A 22,141-nucleotide genomic window follows, 5' to 3' on the forward strand; every position below is an offset into this window, starting at 1 on the left:
GTCCACCCTTCGAGATGCCACAAACCAGAAATGTGGTGGACGGGCTGAGACGTGAGTTCAGGGAAAAGATGACTGGGAAGGAAAGGCCGGCGAGAATGTCAGGCAGAGTTGGGAAGCAGACATTATGTCATGCCCCAGGCACGAGTCCGCGAAGACCCCACAGGGTGACTGTGAGGTCAGATCCTTCGTCTCTTAGTGTTACATCCCCAGGACCAGGTCAGTGGGCCTGGGTGATGGGGCCAACCCTATAAGCCATGGCCAGTAGCACGTGAGATATAATAAAAGTTGAACAGACCTGTCCCGGCCATCAGTTATTATCAGCCATGCCATTATTAATAAAGCCTTATCTAAGGATAAAGATTGTTTTAACCTTAAAAAAATGTACATGATGCTTCTGATTCCTCTAAGTTGATCAACATTCTTCTCTCCGCCCAGCATTTACTCACAGAAATATGAGGTTCATACTCTTATCGAAAACCAAAGGACACTTCCATTGAAAGAATCAAATGCTTTCTGTAAACCAAAAAAATGTTCCATATAAACTTACTTATTCAACTCCCTAAAAGAGACCTTGCATTTTAATAAAAACTCTCTTTGGTACAGCAAAGTGCAAAGTATCTCAACACATCCATAATCCACAGAGAAACCAAGGACCTAGACCAGGCAGCCTTCCTGATCTCACTCTCTCTGTGACAGCCACCTGCACAGGTAGAAGGCTTTTTCCCCAGCAGACATTACTATAACAAAGCATCTCGGAGTGATGCCACTGAAGGAGAAATGTTCAGCTAGACCTTATTTTTCGCGAAAGGGTCTCTGCTGGTCCCAGCTGAGCGAGCCAAAAGGAACAAAGCTGCTCCAAGCGTATCCCTAGAGAGATGAGAGCATCACCAAAATGTAGCTTCCTGTCTTTCTCCATCCTCAGAGCAACCTAAAACCACAGCCATCCTCACTCTCCCAACTTGCCAGCTGCCTTCCACACAAAGCTAAGGAACCACGTCAAGGCGAGGCTCCTTCGGGCACACAAGAAGACGCTTCAGACTCGCTTTACCTTGTTGAAGTCTTCAGAAGTTGCCCTCATTTCCTTCCATGTCTTGTTCAGGAGCTGGATACAGATGCAGAAAAACTCCTCGAAGGATCTGTCGTGGGTGAAGAACATCGGGTGGAAGTCATTGCAGGTCTCGCTGGCTGGAGGAAGGAGAAGGGAAATGAGGGAGGGAGTTTGCAAAGTGCAAAGGACAGCCACGTGCGTGTGCTCCAGAGAGAGGTGACGGGAGGCAAATTTGGCTCAGGCCATGGTGGAAAAAAAGGCATTTTGATAAAACGACCTAAGGGTAGTCCCTGTGCAACGTGGAAGTTTAATGTCAGATACTCAGACCCACCCTTAGGCATATATTTTGGCTGAAGGAAGTCAGCTGCTAACCCAACGGAGAGGGCCCTCGTGGCTTTGTTCAGGATCGCTGGTGCTGAGCGTGAGCGCCGGACCTGCCTTCTACACCCTGCAAAGGCTGTGCCAACGGCCCTGTCCCTCACGGCTCCTCCATCACCCTAATTGCCCTTTTCCCAGCAGAGTAACTGGAAGGGGATGAGGCTTCCTGAATACACGAGTAATTGCAACTTCGATGATTTCTCCAGGGAGCTCTGTTCCCTCTTAAGGCATGATCAGGGGACATTTGAGACCATTCACCATCTGATGCCATTAACCATTTGTTTTACATTCCCGGACACAGATGGCTGGAGGTTAAAGCAATCCAAGTGGCTTCGGGGCCGCCACGGGCGCAGTCCTGGGCTGAGGCGTGGGGCCAGCTGAGTGGCCTCTGAGCCCCCGCTGCAGAGCTCCCTTGGGTCAGACCTGTCTCCTTCCCGCCCTCCTCTCGGCCCTTGGTCAAGCTGACACTTTTACAGCCCTCGCACATACATCTCCTTGGATCTCCACAATGCCTCGTACTGCTCGTGACACGGACGAGGACCCTGGAGGCCCAGGGAGTGGCTTCATGACCCCCTCCCCCAAAGAACGATACCTTAAGTTTTGTTTAATTTAAGCTGGTAAGTACAATGAAGGGGTTTCTGTTTTAGTTGGCATCTCTTTAAAGACCAATTAGTCTTCAAGGCCTCAAATGGTGGAATTTAAAAGCCCGCGAGCCCAGGAGAGAAGGCGGGGGCGGGGTGAGATTGGGGTTACCCCAGAACTTCCGTACTTGGGGGGAGTCCTGGTGCTGCCATGTTTTTGAAACTGAATTCCACTTAGAATCCTCCGGTGCAGGCAAATGAACCCTGATCAAACCTCGGGGGCCCGCACTGCTTGGGCAGGCCACACTAACCTGCACTAACCTCTTCCATCTTCATCCTTTACAAATGCAGTGAGTTCCCGACCTCCGAAATAATTCAAAACAACAACACGGTGGTGCACGTTTGTGTAGCTCGCACATTCTGAAGGTGCAGCCCCACATGAGTGCTGTTTTCTCCCACACGGGGCAAGGGCACACGCTAGCAGCAAGCGCTGTCACACAGAAAGGGCTGGGGTCTGGGGGCCGAAGATATAGGTTCAAGTTCAGCCCGCGACTCTCAGGAGCAAGTCACTTTCTCTCTCTGAGCCTTGACTCTCTCAACTGAACAACGGAAGTGAATCCCGTCTGCCTTCGCCAAAGGCCTTGGAGGGGATCGGATGACACGATTCAGGGGAAAGAGCTCTGACAGGACAGACGCTGATGCAGATACGGAGAGGGGGCGGGTGACACTGAACGTTGCCCCAGCGTATTATTTCCGGGAACACTGGTTATTTTTTGATCCCCGCCCACCCCCCATTCCTAGTCAAGCCTGTTCTCATCTCAGAAATTAGAGGCAAGGACATATACATCACCCCACCCCCAGCCCGTGTGACCGGCAAAGAGATGGTGAAAGTCAAGTTCTGACCCGAGACAGAAAGGAATCGGGAACATAAGCACAGGTGGGCCGTGTGTGCAGCTCTGAGCAACCAGCCGTGAGCACCGAAGCCGATGAAATTCGCAAGTGTGCAGGCACTTTTTTGGGCCCGGTGGGATTATACGTGCACTTTATGCCCTAGTTAAAGTTTCTATGGGCTTACTGGAGCTGAGGTTGCCGGACAAACCCAAGCCGACGAGCCCTGCTCTCGCTTGGGTGAACAGGGAGGGGAGAAACACCACTAATAATAGGAGATGTTTGTTGGGTGCCTATAATACACCATGGGCTCTACAGCATTATTCTCCCAACAAGCCAGGGGGCGGGCATCATGCCTATCCCCCATTCTACACACGAGGAAGGTGAACCTTGGAGATATTCAACCTTCGGCTCTGAGCTTTCTTCAGGTGGCCCGACATGAGTGTTTAAGAACCACAGCTCACTTGGCCAAAGGTGGGCTTCTTGCCTTAGTTGATATCAAGAGCTCAGGGCGCTTCCTTGTGAGTGCTGCTTTGAAAATTAGTTCTCTCACCCACTCTCCTTGATCTCCTGGCAGCTGCCTTCAGCAGAAACCAGGATCTTGACCTGTGGTCCAGTGGGACTCACAGCAGGTGCACAGCCAGCGTGTGCCGACGGGCACCTCCGGCTATGTGACAGTACCAGCAATGGCAGACCACCACCACTAGCCACGCGTAAGGCCTTGGATGTACTTTACTGTTACTTCTTACAGCAAGTGGGACACAGATATCATCGATTTCTTTTTCTTTCTTTTTAAATTAGAAATTAAAGACATAGAAAGGTTAGGCGACTTGTCCGAGGTCACGTGGCTTCAATGTGGTAGAGCTGGGATTCAAACTCGGGTCAACTTGGCGCCAAAGCCTGTCATTGTTCTGTCATACTCATTCCCTTATTGTGTCTCCCAATCACCCCAGCCCCCTCACTCTACCCCGTCTCCCCAACACAAGTCTGAAAGAATTGCTTTTTCATCCCTAGAAGACATCTATGAAGTAAAGTCTTATGAGTGGCACAACTTCAACTCTTGATGCTTCGGGTCTATTCAGAGTCCAGGATTCCTCTGTTTTCTCCCCACAGGTTGTGATCTGAGTCGAGTTAGATGCAAATCACCAGGGTTACACTCCTCTTCAGGACCCTCCCTTGCCTTTCCCTAGATAGCTCAGGTCAAGCTGCTGTCTTGAAAACTCTCCCGGGCACCTGAGAAATAGTTTCCCTGGTTCTAGTTTCTACTGAACTGACTCTTTTGTCTTCCTCGAGATATTCTCACTTTCTCAACTCACCAAGTTCCCCCACAGAGAGTCAGTCACTGGGGATGAGTAACTGGATGAATTTATTTGACTTATTTCAAGAAACTGAGAGGTTGAGTTTTGTGTTAACAGAACCCCAATTTTGTGCATTGCAACAATGTGCCACTTAAAAAAAAAAACTACACTTCCCAGCCTCTCTTATAACTAAGAGGGGTCATTATGGCCCAGTCCCAACCAATGACAGATGAATGGAAATTGCTGGGTAGCATTTTCAGGAGAGACTTTTCCAAGAGGAGAAAACTTCACTGGCTTGTCCCTTTTGCCTCCGCCTTCACACTTCAACTTCTTCATGTTTGGAACACAGGGGTGATGACTGGAGCCCCCGCAGCCATTTTGTCAGAATTAAAATGAGGACCACACCCTAGAGCATTAAAAAGAGCTCCTGATGATTCTGTGGAGTCACCATACCAACCCTGAACTGCTCTCCTAAGAAATTCTTTGTATTCTTTGTACAATTTGTTTAAGTCACTGTTTTCAGGCTTTCTGCCACTGTTAGACACAGAAAATCACTTCTATGGAAACAGACTCATGCAAGCACACAGACATTAGCATAAGACATTAGCATAAGCACAAGAGAACAAATGTGCAAGATTATAGGAGACTCGGAAAAAGTAGAAACGAGAAAGTAGGAAAGTAAATGGTCACAGTCAGCCAGACCTGCATGCAAAGCCCTAATCTGATGCTCCCTAGCCTGCTACATAAACTTAGACCATTAAAATCCCGAATCTGTTTCCTCATCTGTAAAACATATGACCATGTAAGGTTTGCAAGCATCGAGTTAGATTATGTACACCCTGTGTACATCTGTAAACTGGGAGCGGCAATAATATAAACCTTATCAGGTTGCTGTGAGGATTAAGTGGGAATAGAAACTATACGGAGTAAGCTCAATGCCACTGTGAGCCAGAAGGGTTTTGATGCTCATCGTATACAGAGGGGCCCAGGCCATCCCAGTGACAAATGCGAGCATGCGTCAGTGTGCAGGGATGGGCTCGGTCTCAAGAATACGGTCCTTAATTCAGAGGTTTAAACAAACAAACAGATAAAAACAAGAGGGTGAGGCCCATTATTGCTTTTTAAGAAAAATAAAACACACTTATTGATAAAAAAGTATTGAAATAGTAGACAATGATTTTATAAATGAAATTTAGAGAGGAACTTTCAATGAGATAAAAATAGTAAGGCTTTTTTGAAAAACCAAATTGTTTTTAAGCACACTATTTTTAACACAATGAGATTCTACTTTATAAAAAAGAATCAACTAAATGGTCTTTTAAGTCGAGAATATTAAGGTTTTTTTCAGAGCTGAGGGTAAAAAGGGTTGTTATTAATTTATGACATCTAATTCATTTATAAATAGGCCAACTTTGAAAGTTGAATATAATCCATGCACATATGTTTAAAAATAAAAATAAGAAGATTGTACATTTGCCACTTTGCCTTTCAAAGTAGATTTCTTTCTATTGGATGATGTCGGGCGAGGTACAGTCATTGGAGCCTCAGAGAACAAAGGCTACTGCGCTGCAGCCAGTAAACAACAAAAGGTGAACACAGAGAAGGTTCTAGTGCTGCCTGTGACCCTGAGAAGGTCACCTCAGCTCTCTGGTTTCCAGGTTTCTCTCCTGTGAATGAGATGGATTGGTAAGGTCCCTGACGAGTCTAAAATTCTAAGACTACACACACTACACTCACACACACAGGATAATGCATTTTCAAATCCCTAATGCCCATCAATATTTATAGAACTTGGAGACTGTACCTGCAATAAACTATTTCCTAAATGATTTCCTTGAATGACAGGATAGTTACACATTTGATTTAGGGTGTTAAGGCATCAAAGCGACATTTGATAGGCTTATAAAATGTTTGGTGACCTAATATTTACTCTTTCTTTCATCAGAAAATTGTTAGTTGTTTTGACACCCTTGCAACCTATTAATATCACCTAATGCAGACCACTGCATAAGAAAATTACTTGACTAAAGATAGAATGTTGAGATGACAGGATAATGCACACAATTTCTGCTCTTTCATGGAAGTTTTCTAATACAATTTTTCAGATGCTGAAAAGCTCTGTTCCATGACTTCAATGGCCCTTGGCATGGTAAGAGACACTGCGAACCCATTTACAAGTGACTAAAAGGTCACAGATTTGCGAGGCACTAGGCAAATTCTGAATATTTTTGACTGGAACAGAGATAAGCACTGGCCTGACACAAAGGGCATTTTGTTTTAAAATTATGAGCTACAGGAAGAAAGAGTAAGTCACATACACACAAAAGCATGTAGCACATGCAAACTGCTTGGGCGGCTGTAAAAACTTATTATCTGTTATCTACACCGTGGAAACTCAAAATAGAACTATTTGTGTTATGGGTCAGGCCGGATAATACATTTATGAATTCTCAGATGCGAATGTGTATTTATACCTTTAAACCTTTGCAGAAGATCTTACCCTGAGTGGCCTTTGCGTTTTCTATTTTCAGACGTGGCCTTCTTTAATGTCTGGATTCGGGAGTTTTGGTCCTGTGTGGGAAGATGCTGAAAGTTCAGAGCAGGTGGGGCAAGTGCAAAGAGGAGAATGAGGGCAAAGGACCTGAGGTCCCCCCACTGCCGCCGAGCCCGGCCAACACAGCAGCTGCCAGCCCTGGGGTTTCCGGCCGGGGGATCATCAGCTCGAACCCCACTCAGCTCCTCCCAGCTCCTGAAGCCTCATTTCACAGAACTGGGTCTTCGTTCCTATCCTCTATCATGCCTAAAAATAGTATGGGATTGACACCGCAAAGACACACAGTAGCTAATCCAGTGCTTCATTGTTCACCTTCCCCATGGGCCTTTTTTTAAAGACAGGGAGAGAAAAAAATACTGACTAGCGTCCGGGCTGAAAATCAGACTCCAGGAACCCAAAGACAGCCAGTTCAGCAAGAACGACCCGAGGCCACATCTCAGGCATGCAGTGCATGTTAATAAAAGAGCAGAGGTCCTGGAGTGAGACTGGCCTTTGTACAAATCTCGTGTCACTACTTAATAACAATGTGACCTTGATCAAATTACACTTCTTCCGGATCTTAATTTCCTTATTAAAACAAACAAACAAACAAAAAGACAATGCCTCTGACCTCATCGGATTGCTGCTAGCAATTCCTGATTCATGTATTAAGTGAGGCAAAATAAACACTCAATAAATGCTAGTTGTTACCAGGTTTAATTGCAAAATAATTATTATTGTACTTAGCTAAAATAACCAAGCTGGAGAAGATAGACTTTCAGATAGAGAGAAAACCATTATAAAACTACAGTAATTAAGACAGCTTGATATTGGTCCATGGATTAAAAAGCAGAACAATGGCATAGAGTAGAAGTCTAGATATAGACCTGTAAATATAGTAACTAGATTTGTGATGCAGGTGACATGGCAGTGGGAGAAATTTTCGATAACTTGTGCTGGGCCAATTATATATGCATCTGGAAAAAAAGAATGATGACTCCCTACTTCATACCATCTACAAAAAACAACTCTAGGTGTATTCTAGATCTCAGTGTGAAAGGGAGAACAATGAATCTTCCATATAACACAGGAGAATCTAGTCATGATGTTGAGGTGAGCAAAGATTTCTTAGACAGGACAGAGAAACCATTAACCTTAAGGAAAAGTTTTGACTGGATCATATTAAAATCAAGAACTGTTCATTAAAAGATTCAAGAAGGATGGCAATCTCAGAATAGGAGAGAGACTTGCAATATTTTCTGACAACATTATATATCGGTGATATATAAATAGCCCTATAAGTCAATAAGAAAAGGAGACAATCCAGTAGAAAAATACACACAATATAAATAGGCGTTTCACCAAACGGAATATCTAAATGGCCAATAAGCACATGAAAAAGTGCTCAACTTTTTTAGCCACTGGCAAAATGTAAATTTAAACAACAATAATACACTTTCAAATGTCTACTAGAATGGCTACAGTGAAAAGATGGAAAATAGTAAGCTTTGGCAAGAATGCGAAACAAATGGAATTCTCGTACACTGTCAATGGGAGCGTAAGTTGTTCAACCACTTTGAAAATCATTTTGGTAGTAGAAACTTAAGCTAAAATATCCATACCCTATGATACAGAAATTCTACTCAAAGATAGAAACCTAACAAAAATGCATACATACATGGTGCATATATACATGCACGAGAATGTTCATAGTGTTATTTGTTAGAGCCGAAACCTTGAAACAACCAAAATGTCCACCCAAGAGTAGATTAGATAAATTATAGTTTATCCATATAGCAGTACACCTACTACAAAGAACTGTACTACACACAAGAGCATGAATGAACTGAAAACGAGGCTGAACAAAAAGAGTCCTATACAAAAGAGAACACGCTATACGATCATATTGTTCTAAAGCTCAAAACAGGCAAAATTCATGGAAGGAACTGGGGGGAGGGCAGCCCAAGAGGGTCTCTGACGGTTGTATAACACTCTCTCTCTGTTGACCTAGGGAGTAGCTAACTCATAGTTTGGATGGTTGGAAAATTCACTGAGCTGTGTTGTGCTCTTTGGATTTGAACACTTCTATGCATTTAAGTTATACTTACCTAAAAATTTAACTTTAAAAAGTAGAATATAATTTTTCCAAGTGAAGAAGAAAGGACAATGACTTTTCAGACAGGGTAAAACAATTTACATGATTTAGGTGGGCTTCTCAGAAGCAGTGCTGCATTTGCCCTGCCTGTAGCCTCTGGAAGTAGGGACTAGCATTTTATCTAGCCCAGGTCACTGGCTGGTTATAAAAGCATGTAACCTGTCTATGCTGGCATCCTGATGCTAACTGTTCTTGGCTTGTAAGATTGGTCAGGGGCACCTCTCTACACCTGGACTTTAGTTACATTTCATCTATTGGATGGATAAAGGAGACTATTCATATATTTTCTTTTGTGGATGGGTTCCTGACTTCAGTGAATCATGCTCCAGATGCCGATAGAAAAGCTACAGTAGATTTGACCAGTTGTAGAAATGCTAAGAAAAGTCACGAGTTTCTTTTAAATGAGCTTCCTCCCCTCCCTTACTCTTTCTTTCCATTCATCTAGGCATGTGCATGTCCACCTGTCCATCCATCCATCCATCCATCATCCATCCGTCCATCCAACCATCCATCCATCCATCCATCCATCCATCCATCATCCATCCATCCATCCATCCATCCATCCATCCATCCACCTGCCAGCCAGCCAGCAAGGTAGCTAAGAGCATGGTCCTGGAGCCAGTCTACCTGAGTCTGGATCCTGGCTCTGTTAAGCTCATGAGCAAGGAGAGATAAGTAAAAGATGAGGCTAAAGAAGTAGACAGGCATCAGAACATCGAATTCTCTGTAGACCACGCTAGGGGATGTGGGCTTTATCCACCCGCAATGGGAACCATTAAAGGAATTTAAATAGGAGTGTGATAAAGTAACTTCTCACCTCCTTTCTTACTTTACCTTTTGTCTCTCTTTGATGGAATTAAAATTCAAGTAACTTGAGGATTGTTGTTTTTCTGGAATCCAGGTACTTGGCAGTTTAGTGCATTGAGGGAGGAATGGTGGACCAGAGAGAACCTTTAGCACTAAGTGGTCAGGAGTTTGTGTTGTTTCTGGAGTTAGGACTGGGGCTGAAATTTCTCCCATGCACATCAACTGTGTGATTCCCACCAAGTCCTCTTATTATGCCTCTAAGTCTCTCTTATTATGATGACAGTAACAGTAATTTATAGCTTGTAGAACTGAGTAAAGATATAGTGAGACGATGCCCATAAAACATTTAGCGAAGCATCCGGCATATAATAAGCGCTCGATAAATGTTAGTCACAAAACGCTGTGCAGAATACAAATACGGTGTGTAATTTTCCACCCCGAAATCTTGAATTTAATACAAGGTTTAGCTTGAGGTGAAATTTTATTTACTTTACCCTCCCTTCATGAAGGTCCCCCGTACCCCTGGAAAGTTACAGAGCAGCATTCCCATCATCCCCAGAGACGTTTCACTAAAAGACGGATTGTGCAGAAATTCCAGTAAATGAAGATTTCTGATAAGAACAAGCCACGTGACCCCTGGGAGTTTGCTTAGGATTGAAGAATGGTCTTGCTGATATACTCTGTGTTTGTTCTTCCCTTTGTCTTCTGGCTGAAACGACCAAAATGAGCAGGAAAATGGAACCTGGGCCCTTGAATCCTTGTCCGTTGGCAAAATAATTGTTTCTGGATGTACTTACAGGCTTTTTATGAAAAGGGCTTTTTCTCGACCCAAAGAGAAAACAACGACAACAACAACAAAATAAATTCTTTGGAAAGGAGTATCAAGTTTGTGGTGTGAGTTAGCAATAAAAACCGAGAAGGAAGCACACTTATCTTACTAAATACAGCCTGCCTGTCTTTGAGGGGTGGTGGGCAGGAGGGATGGCCGGAGCACTGGGAGGGTCAGTGGAAGATTAAGAAGAGGAAATTCGTGGCTGGGAGAGAACAGTCCAAGCAAGGCAGAGCAAGGAAGAGCACATTCGAGAAGCGATTTCTGCATGCCCTTGTTAAAATTCCCTTTATAGGGAAAATTATTCTGAGAAGTGGCACGTTAAGAGGCTGTCACACAGCAGATTTAGCATGGACATAAATAACTGCCTGTCCAGCCATATGAGATGGTGCTCGGGGGTAATGCCGGGACAGAGGCAGATTCGTGAGCGGTGAGGCGGGTGGGATGCGCCTCACTGAAGACCCAGCGAAGACCTGTGCTGTGTGTCACCACATGGCCACGGATCACAGCGTGACCTGGGGCTCAGAGCATGAGCCAGGGCTGGGGAGCTTGCAAAAGGGGTTAAAAATAAGTAATCCTGATCCGATAAATGCACGATTAAGCCTACATTCTTGTTTTCAGTGTTCAGTAAATGACTCTCCTTAAAATCTCTGTGATTACATGTTGCCGTTAGGATGAAAGGCACATGCGTGAGCAAGGCATTCGACACTTCCCAGCCTGACCCGCCTGCACTCCTCCTGACCTTCCTTGGACTTATGACTGAAGCCTAAAGTCGATCACGTGTCCACCTCTCTCTCAAATAACCCGCCCCTGCCTGTGTTTCCACAAGTGAAGCTCCTGGGTTTTCCTCTTCCTGGAACCCACTGCGTCACCCTCCGAAGCCCACCCCTTTGCTAACGGCATTCGCTCAGGCCTTGTCCCACTGCCTCTTCTTTGTGCCTCCACTGACCTTTACGTTTCTCCACCTGTGTGGACCCCCCTCCTGATCATGAGCCTACAGAAAACAGGAACCTTGATTTAGTAGTTTCAGCATCCATACGGTTCTCCCACAAACACACGCCCGCGCTCCCTTCCTGCACCCCGGAGCCTCCAGCTTTTCTCTGCATGATTTTCATCATGCCCCAATTCACACAGTGCTCGCAGAACAGGATGAAGACCAGCCCCCAGCTTTTGTGAGGCACAGATCTCGGCCCCCCTGCTGTGAGACGGGCACTGCTTTAAAATGGTCCAGCCTGTCAGAGGACCTGGCCCACCGTCCTCTCTCCTACAATGTTCCGAACCCTAAACTAGGTGTTCTCTAAAGGGAACAATGAAGAACATCATAAGGAAGCGAAGGTCACACACGGTCAGCGGAGAAGGAAGGCAAACCTGCCATCCTGACACGCGGAGATGCAGCCCCGCTCTGCGGCCCCACTGCCAGCGCCTCGTCCCTGGGGGGCCCTCCCTGCGCTACTCCTCACCCGCCCCGTCGACTGCACTCCGGCCATGAGCAGGCGTGCCGCTTCCTGCTCATCCCGGGCCCTTCTCGCTTCTGTCCCAAGAACATGTGGCCTCACAGATTGCATGACGGCAATCCGTGTGCTCACCGTGGGCGGCGGGATTAAGGGGGATACGGGAGACATTGAGGGGATAATCCGCTGACAATCACGCTTTCGCCAACGTGGGGTCTGAGAGGGTGGAGATCCAGATCGGTGAACAAAGACGGAGTTAAATCCTTCACACCAGTGCCTGTGTGTAGTTCCGTTCAGTCTTCTTGAACTGAGAGAGCGTGATATGGGCCGGCTCGCTCCTACCCAGGGCCACGTGGGCAGCTTCGTGCAGAGCGGCCAAGGCCCTCCTCCCACTGTGGGAACCCAGCGCCGGGCCCCGAGGAGTAGATCCTCCAGCATCGCGATAATAATTCAGGAGAAGGTCAAGCTTCACACAGGCACTGGACTGAGATTTGCCAGAAGACGGGAAACTAAAGAATAAGTCATTAACTATCGAACCGGTAACAGCTGGTTGGAAAACGTGAAAAGGACATAACCAGAATAACAAGACACTTGGGGAACGTGCTTCAGCGAATTGGAAGGTGAGCGGCCTTCAAAAGTGAGTTATTCACTTTTGAACAGTGACGATGACATGTCAGGAATGGTTCTAAACGCCTTACACGTATTTTCTCGTTGAATCCTTGCAGCAATTTCACGAGGCAGGTGCGGCTATTAGCGTCCCCATGGTACAGATGAGGAAACTGAGGCACAGAGGGTTAACGTAGCTTGGCTCGCAGCGCTAATAGGAGGCAGAGCCGGTGTCAAACAGCATTTTGGGCCCAGAGTACCATTATCCTGACTCACCAGACAGAAATTTCCCTCCATGGAAGAGTTTTAAAGCAGAAACTTAATGCTTTCCAAAATGCCTATTTACTGTAACTTAAAAATAAACTCGATTCCATTTCTTTCTTCTCTGAACTCCTACTTAAATGAAGACTTGATCTTTCCAACTAAGGTAATTTTTGGGTATGCAATTCTTACAGTTGGTAAAATAGCATTGCCTTTTCCATTTTGTCCGTGATAGAGATGTTACTGTTTTCATGCTGGGGGAAACATCAACAATTCGTAGACTTCATTTCAGAGAACTTTTATTTGTTTAGTGGCTTAATAGATCCTTATCTTAATAAAGAAGATAAAAAAAATTCATCTCCTTTAATGCAAGGTTCATATCCAGAAAGATTAAGAAAATCAAGCTAATCAGACCAATCTATTTTGGGGCAAACAATTCCGTAGATCTCAATAGATACCAGCCACTGTGCTCAGTGCTTACTGATTTAATTGTCATATCAGAATGAAACATGAGACAGGTTCAAGTGTCATCTCTATTTCACAAAAGGGGAAACCAAGGCATAGAGAGGCTCAGCCACTTGTCCAAGGTCACACAGCCAGAGAGAGGCAGAGCTAGAACGTAAGCGTAGAAGGCAATGAGCCCGCAGAGGCTGCGTCTGAACCACGCCTGTGCGTTCCCACTGTCCTCGGAGATCTCACTCTACCAGGCTTCTAACTACACACTGGTGTCCTAACCACTACGCAGCAAGAGTAAGAACTTGCCTAGAGTTCACAAAATAAGGCCACTGGGTTCCTCTGACCCTGGCTGAATGCCCACATGTCCGTGACGACCCCAGGTTTGCAGATTTCAGTCTGTCATCCGTACGGTAAGTCCTCTCTTATTGTTGTTGACAGGTTCTGTGCCTTTAAGCGAAATGACGCATCACGAAACCAATTTTGCCATAGACTAATTGCTATAAACCAGAGTCAAGTTCCTATGACATCTCATTAATGTTATAACAAAATGACTTTGACGAAAACATTATTTGAGGAACTGGTGGAAGTGGTGAATTTGTATCACTTCCATTCATTAAAAACAATCCCAAGCACTCTGATTTCTTAAAAAAAAAAAAAAGGATTATGTTAGGACTGTATCTCTTTGTTTTACAGAAACAGCCTCAAAACTAACAAAGAAACAATAAATAAATAAATGTCAGTGTTTTGGTGGCATTTTGAAAAATAAATCTGAGTAGAGCATGGCATATTCCCTAGAGTATGCCTCAGAACGTATCTTGTTGTCTTAAGCATACAGACATCCTAGAAGTGTATCTGGTTTGGCAGGTGATAAAAACGGTTTTTGCTATGAAAGAGCGCTAATAAAATTAGGCTTAAGCTCTTGTTATTGCTTTGATGAGACAATTCTTTCATCCTATCTGGCATTTGTGTACTAATTGGTATTCTAATGAATGAAACATGGTTCCTGGTTCCTGAACCACTGGGATGGGAGTGTGTATAAATTCTGCCTTAGAAATGTGTGTTTGGGAAGAATTCAGTCTTAAATTGATTAGTAAAGATATATTACTTCATTACCTAAGTTCTTCTTATACGAAATATCTGCTACTTTCCCCTGGGTCTTGATGACATAGACTGGTAAGAAACCGCTGAAGGTGTTTTCAGGTGGTTGTTATCTAGTCACTATTTTTCCTCCAGAATTTGCCCTAAACTGAATTCATCAAGGGTTCTTTGGCCTCCACCTTAGCCATCATCTCTCTCTCTCTCTTTCTAAACTCTCATCAAAGAGAGGTTATCTTAGATAAAAACACATCTTCATGAAGAAAAAATGAGGACGAAACTAAAAATAAAATGCTTTGAACCTCAGGACGAAGATTCTGATGAAAATTATCAGACCTTCCTTCTGCGTGAAATAAAGGTTAATGCTTTCAGACACTTCCATTCTCAATCTTTGCAGACAGATTTTTTTACTCGCGATTGATTTTTTGAAACAGTTTCTCCCCTCGTCCCTCACAGATAAACAGAGGGCGTTTCTCTTACTACTCCCATTCTCCCACACAGAGTGTCTCACGGTCACCGGCAGGTATCATAAGATGTCCAATATGGCACCATGTCTCCTGGTAAGAAAGACATTATATGTGGTGTGGATATATGACCCCCATTAAGACTTCAGAGGGAAAAAGAATAATGACGACAGCCCAATAACGTTGAGTCCTTGTTCTTCCCAATCTCACTGCCCCTCCTCGTCAACTCCGTAGACTTGTTTGTTTCTCCCCTGCTCAAGGTTCTGTCAACTCCGTAGACTTATTTCTTTTTCTCCCCCTTCTCAAGGTTCTGTCAACTTCGTAGACTTGTTTGTTTCTCCCCTGCTCAAGGTTCTGTTCTCATTCTTCTCTTCTCCTACCTTCACTTACACGCTTACAGCTGCCAAATCTCCATTTTGAGCCCAGATCTTCCTCTGACAACCAACTCCTTCCTGGACGTGTCCACCTCGATGTCCGTTAGTCATCTCAAATTCAAAATGACCCACACTGAACTCATTGTCTCTATCTGGACTGACCGGGTGCCCAACCCCGCTCTCTCCCACACTCAGCGGCCCAGGTTAGCCTTGGCTTCTCTCTCGGTCACCTTAACACCCGAATCGATTTCCTCCTTTCTTTTCCTGCCGACACTGGTCTCGGTTGAGGTCCCCATCCTTGCTCTCCGAGATCGTTCCGATATGGTCTCCCACCCCCAAGACAGATCCATTTTCCTTACTGCCCTCCACGAGGAGTTCATTGAATCTAACTGTAGCCGCAGTGAGACACAGATCCAGCAATAACAAGAGTGAAATCTAGTTTCATCGGTGCTTTTTCGTAGTGGACATAATGAAGCCACTCTGCTTAAAGTCCCTCAGAGAAGGGTCAAAGGTCCTTCACAAGTCTTCCCAGCCTGGACCCTGCCTAACCCTGAACAAGCCAGTGTCAGGACAAGTTTTTAAAGCTAAAACTTCCAGTATGCACTTACGAGGAAGAAAACAATTTTCAAATTTTGAGAACAAAACAGCATAACTGTAAAGATCAAACTGTTTGCAATAGATGCTTTCCCTTGTGCCTTAAGGCCCCTTCATCTCACGCCCCTCTGCCGTGATAACTCCTCCAGGCCTTTCAAGATCCATGAGGCCGTTCCTATTGCTACTGAAGGCTTTGATTTCCGTTTTCTATAGGCTGACACTTCTAAGCGTCTCCATCTCATCGCCTGCTTCTTTCCCAGTTCTCTGTCTGCTTTTGTGTCTCCCCAGAGGAATTCTAAGACTCTTCTCTGCCTTCGCGTGCTCAGTCCTGAGGCCCCCGAATGTCTGTGGAATGCACGCTTAGACGTGAACTGGTCCCTGACTGATGGAACAATGTTATTGAAGCCACGACACTCAAAAATTCTTCATCTCCCTACAGTGAAATCTTGCACCAAAATATTACATTCTTGCCAGTGCCAGTTAATCACTAAACGTCCCTCACCGCTGACAAATCAAAACATGACCACGGGAGAGAGCTCCGCAGAAGCCATGCCCACACATTCCAGCGCCTGGGCTAAAATTAGCATGTGAGTGTGTGGGACTCATGGTTGTATTGTGCCAGGAAACTCGCCCTCCCATATGTAAAAATATACTTGTTTGGCTTGATTCTGGCTGCCCCTCCTTCCAGGCCCCCATGAGTCACCGCAGAGCACCCCACAGGAGGGCACCCCCACTGACTGGCTTTCTTTGTCTGTTGGCGATGAGTCAGGAGATGTGACTCACCGCTCACTCTCATGACAAAACGAACTTGCTCTCCCTTCCTTTTCATTACCAATGTTTTGTGACTTTCGTTGGCACCTTTTAGAAACATCCAAGGGAGCCAGGGGAAGGGAAACGCAGGGGGCCAGAGCTCGAGAACTGGCATTATTTATTTTTAATAAGCTACTCTACTTAAAGCACCTTTCATCATCAGAGCAGCACAGACAGGAGACCCGATGCATCCGAAGCTCGCATGACTCCTGGGAGGCCAGTCACTGGCTGGTGTTGCTGTGTTCTGCCGTCAGCAGGGGACAGGAGGGCTGAGACACTGTGTGATGCCCTCCTGCAGGGCCGGCACCTAAGGCTGGTCTCCTAGCACTGCTGTTGATCAGCAGCTGACCAGGGAGTCCTTCTCGGTTATAATGCTCCAATGCTCGGCCAAGGAGAAAGATACTCTCCAGCACAGTCGGTAGTCAAGTGATGAACATGGAGTGAGATGAGGGGACGGTTAAAGGATCGCGTTGTCCTAGATGTCATCCTGGGCACTCAGGACCCACCAGTGAGAGAATGTTTAGGCTCCATGACAGTTATAAACAATAGTGGTCAGTTCCTGTCAATCCATTGCAGAAAAACATTTCGAGTGGCTACCCACAGAGGTGATGCAGGCACCACTCTGTGCCAAGCAGCAGAGGAGTGAAGGACAAAGCATTACAGACCACAGAGGAAGAACGTGCATAGGGCACTGAGGATCCAGGGGAATGGCAGGCAGAGTTGCTCAGGGCAGCTGGCATTGGAAGTGAACTCAAGGATGGATAGAATCGAATTCATAGTTCTAAATGTGTTTTTCTTCCAGAGCAATTTCTCAATTGGGCTCATTTCCAATTCCATTTACATTCAGATTCCAAATTCCATAATCAACGTCTCCTAGAAGCCAATTAATCACGTGTATATAGGTCTGTCTGCAAAGGAGCTGCTTCTGTGCACGGTTCTAGCAGAAGTAGGTTTACGACGGCCGATAAATGAAACAGAGCAGAGACTCACAGTCCAGATCGCTCTGTTTTCCAGGGGATCCTGGTGCAGCAAATTCTGCCTCCAGTTTAATAGGAGATAAAAATACTTGCCACCCACTTACCTCGGAGGCGCACTGTAAGGATGGATCATGTTCAAAGCACTTTGAATTTTTTAGAAGAAAAGTGCTCTATGAAAACAAAGCTTTGTTATCATAAACGTTGGGTGAAAATGAAGCAAAAGCAATGTCTAGAACATGTGTTTAGGGAGCAAAAAAAAAAAAAAACCATACTAGATTTCAACTTCTGAGAAATGAGCATTCGCAGCCAAGGCTTGGATGTCCCTTCCCAGGAGGCAGGGACATAACTGTCCAGGGCACGATGAATATATGTAGAAACGAGGCAAATGCAGTGTTTTTGATGAAAGGCGTTTCTGACAAGAATACAGAATCTGAGAAAGGAACTGCAAGGCAATTCGTCCCATGATGAGGTATGGGGGACGGAGCATTGGAGGCCAACATAATCAGAATTGATTCTTAAAAAGCCAAGAAGAGGACACAAAGAGGACACTGGAAGAAAACTATTCAGTGCCCAAGGCAGAAAGGAGTGGTTGATCCAGAATAATCAGTGGCGCAAAATAAAGACAACAGAAGACAAAAGAACAGTGTGAACAGTTAGTGGCTAACTCTGGATTAGGCTGTGGCACCAGGTCGAAGAAAGAAATTAGACTGTTAGGAGGCTTAAGGGACAGTCCACTCTCTGGCCTCAAATAGACATGTGTTTTCTGGGTGAATTATTTCATTTCTTACAACCTCACACAGCTGAGAGAATCAAAGGAGCAAACGTATAAAAAATATCTTCAAAGATGCTCTGGTATCATACAAATGTCAGGGATGAGGATAATTGAGCTGAGTTCAGAGAATGATGGAAGAAATCAAAACAAATTCCACGAAGGAGAGCCATGCATTTTGGCTACGGATTTTTTTTTTTTTTTTTTTTTAAGGATGCAAGATACTAGAGTTGGAGGGAAGCTTCTGAAAAGATCTAGTAACCCAGAAATGATATAACCAGAGTTTGGACTTCTATGATAGGGAAATAGTCAAAACAGATTTTCAACATATTCAACACGGAAGACAAAAGGAACGAAGATCACTCTGACAGCTTGAGTTTGCAGAAAGCCTAGGAGGATCAAGCAGCTGATGGAAATGGGAAGCTGGATCGAAGCAAGAGGTGATAAAATGGTGAGAAAGGACATCGCTGGTAAGCAGCACCATCGGGGTTTATTACCGAATAAAAGATACGCTTCCAATAAAATAATAAAGTAAAAGTTTGAAAATTTATTTGTGGACTATTCTGCATCCACTAGCTAATCTCACAGCAAATAAAATGGCAACTGTCCCATGTAGAACAGAACACGCCCTTATTTAATGTTTTAACAAAAGAAAATTTGCAAGGAAGATGTTTCTCAAGGAAATAGGTTTGATGCCAACATTCCCTGTGCATTATGTGGGAGAGTCACACGTGTGATTCTGTTCTTTTCAATAACCTTTAAAGTTTTCGTTTTCACGCCAGGCTGATGTTTATGTTTGCATTTTCTTCCCCAATTCAGCCAAGAAACTGATCAGCCATTCTTTCATTGGGTTCCTGCCAATTCTGTCCACTAAGACCCTACAGCCAAGGAGTATGAAAAATAATTGAGCTGCTACCTGGGAAGACACCACAGTTTCCTGTGTTGAGGACTCAGCAAGCAGTGCCAGGCATCATCAGACACCTGAGCAGACTGGACACAGGTTGACAGCTTCTGGCAAAGGACCTGGTGGCAAAGACAAGCGAGGCCAACTCTGTTCTCAAGAAAAATTCAGACAGGGGGAGAAAGAGGGAGAGACTCGTGGGAAACAAGCTGAGGAAAATAACAACCTGTGATGGAACCCACAGAAGCCGGCCATCAGCCTGCTTCCCCCACCCACCCCAAACTCACATTCTAGAAGTCAGAAGACTTCAGAGTGGGGCTGTTTTCTAAGTATGTGAAAATAGACAGACGACAAGGGCTCAGTGGGAGCAACATTTAAAATCTATAGCTACACATATCTGCCCACCTTTCCTCTCCCTCTCCCTATCTGTTATGTTCCAAACTTCTCCCTGAGGACTTTTTATATAGGATACAGACACTCTTACTAACTAAATGGGTCACTTTCAAAAGGTTTTGTTTGTGTGCTTGTTTTTGCTGTAAGATGGCATCTTATTTTGACTGAATGAATCCAACTGAAATGCACACACAGATACATCAATCGATGGCTCAGGATATAGTTGATTTGGGCAGCTGACACCCCTAAAAGTATTAATATTAAAGAAAAGAACTATGGGAATTATGGAAAAGTCAACCCACTTGAAAGACACTGGAGACTGAAACCAAGAGTATAAGAAATGATGGTCCTGATTTAACAGACACGGCTTGAGTGAGCCCATCTGCTCTGCCTATCACCCCTCAAAATATAGTCCTTAACTGTTCCACATGGCCCTGTGCTTTCAATCAGGGAACCCCACAAGAGAGCCTCAAAGGAAGCAGAAGAAAACAAGCATGAGGCCCACGCCCCCCGCAACTCCACCCAGGAGGTACCCTGGTTTCTCAGAAGAATTTCTCTTATTTTAATAGAAGCCTTGTGGAGGCAATGAATTAATGAGCCCATGCCAGTGACCCAAAGGATGCTCATAATATTTTGGGCTGGACTTTCTTGTTTCCCTTAAATCTTATCATTAAAGTTGTTGCTTTTTCTGAATATTCTAAGCATCACTTATACTTTGAATTCTTAGCAACAGAGGCTGGAAATGAAAAGGTATAACAAGTTTCTTCCCTGCTTAGATGTTTTCCTTCTAATATTACTTTTCCAAACTCAGAAACTTTGAGATTAATTTTTTTTTTCTTCAAAGGATTAGAAAAAGTTCTGTGCAAGGTTTAGTGAAACGAGTCATTGCTGCTATGAATACATATGTTTAGTTTGCAAGGACGCTCACGTGGGCACACAGGCTCACAAAATGGGTGGCCCTTCATGTCATGTATTGATCAAGGAGTAAGGTGCACGGATATGACGTGCCGTGGTCTGAGGTTAAACGGTCTGTTTTGTTTCAAAATCTGATGTTCTTTCCATAATAAGAGCCACAACTCTCCACCCTCCCCAAAGTCTCCTTAGCATGCTGTCCACAGGTCGTGGGAAAGAGGAGAGACAAAGATGGTTTCTACTCTAGCTGGCAGGGAGGCCTTGCTCTGGGTCCAGCTGATGTGGGCGGGCAAGGCCCTTAACAAAATGGCCATGCTCTACAGCAGGAGGCTGTAAGTGCCTTACTGGGATGATCGAGAGAGGCCCTTAGAAAAAGTGACTAGTTTAACACAGAGATACACACGGAGACACACAGCCTGCTAGGACTGAACTCAGGACCACCAGGGCATAAATCAGTGACTGCATAGAGAGTGGCCTCCTGGGACAGGAGAAGAACATCAGGTAAAGACCGAGGAAATCTGAATAGAGTATGGACCTTAGCGTCCTCAGTGGTAACCGACCACGGTAAAATGTTAACAGCGAAACTGGGTGCAGGGTGTGTGGGGACTCTTTGACCCTCTTGGCATTTTTTTCTGTAAATCCAAAACTGGACTAAAGATAAAGTTCACTAAAGAAACTTCCGTGGCACAAGAAGCTGAGATTTTGCATCGTCTATTTACCGTCCCAAACTCATGGCATGTCATCATTATAAAATAATTTCTCTATTTTGATATGATACGCATAATTTTTCAAAACACGATAGTTCAAAAGCTTTTTTAAAAAAAGTGCCTTTTATTTCCTTGCTGACTGCTTTTGCTCTGCGGCAATTTCCTTGTTCTTTGTTCTCTATTAAATCTTAAAAATACTACTTAATGTTGGGAGGAGGAAGAGTTATTTATATATTTATGCTTCATACCACAAAGGAATTAAGAGAAAAGGAAAATAGTTATATAAAGCCTTCCTTTTCCTAGATTCCTTAAAATAGCCTATGATTATGAAACAGTCTATATTCCCATGATAAAAAGTCTATTTCATGCAACCCTTCAGAACTAACTAAGCATTTCTCCACACAGTATCACGCGCTAGGTAACCACTGTGAGGTTTAGAACTACCCCTATTTCAGAGACAAGGAAACTGAGGCTCTGGGGGGGTGGGAAATGAAGTAAAACCTTGCAAGCCATGCAGGGCTGTCTGCTTCCAGCAGACTCGGGACTTCCCCTCCACCCGCTGACCCTGAGGCCAGCACTGTCAGACCGGACGCAGCCTGCGGCGGAGTAAGCCCAGAGAGGCATCTCGTCAGTTTCTAAATCGATTCTCAGTGTATAGCCATGGTGTCTGCCTTTGCATACACACCGCTCCCCTGCTTCCTGAATATAAATAAGTCCAGAGCCAGCTGATCTTTCACTGTCGCCTAAGACATAGATTTTACTGTCTCTTTTTTAAAAATATAGAATATGTATGACTGCCCAGCAATTATAGACGATTTCAACAGACTAACTCGAGGTCAGCCTTTGAAGGGGAG

General features: G+C 44.7%; 1 protein-coding gene across 1 annotated transcript in view; it reads right to left on the reverse strand.

Annotated features, from left to right (window-relative positions):
- The window catches only part of ELMO1 (engulfment and cell motility 1), a 404,818-nt gene that overhangs the window by 139,042 nt on the left and 243,635 nt on the right, over nt 1–22,141 (reverse strand). Inside the window, 1 exon segment of the mRNA XM_006912067.2 lies at nt 1,049–1,185. Coding sequence (XP_006912129.1) covers nt 1,049–1,185 — 137 coding nt within the window.

The sequence above is a fragment of the Pteropus alecto genome, unplaced genomic scaffold (genome assembly GCF_000325575.1).
Source record: "Pteropus alecto unplaced genomic scaffold, ASM32557v1 scaffold21, whole genome shotgun sequence".
NCBI classification, from domain to species: domain Eukaryota; kingdom Metazoa; phylum Chordata; class Mammalia; order Chiroptera; family Pteropodidae; genus Pteropus; species Pteropus alecto.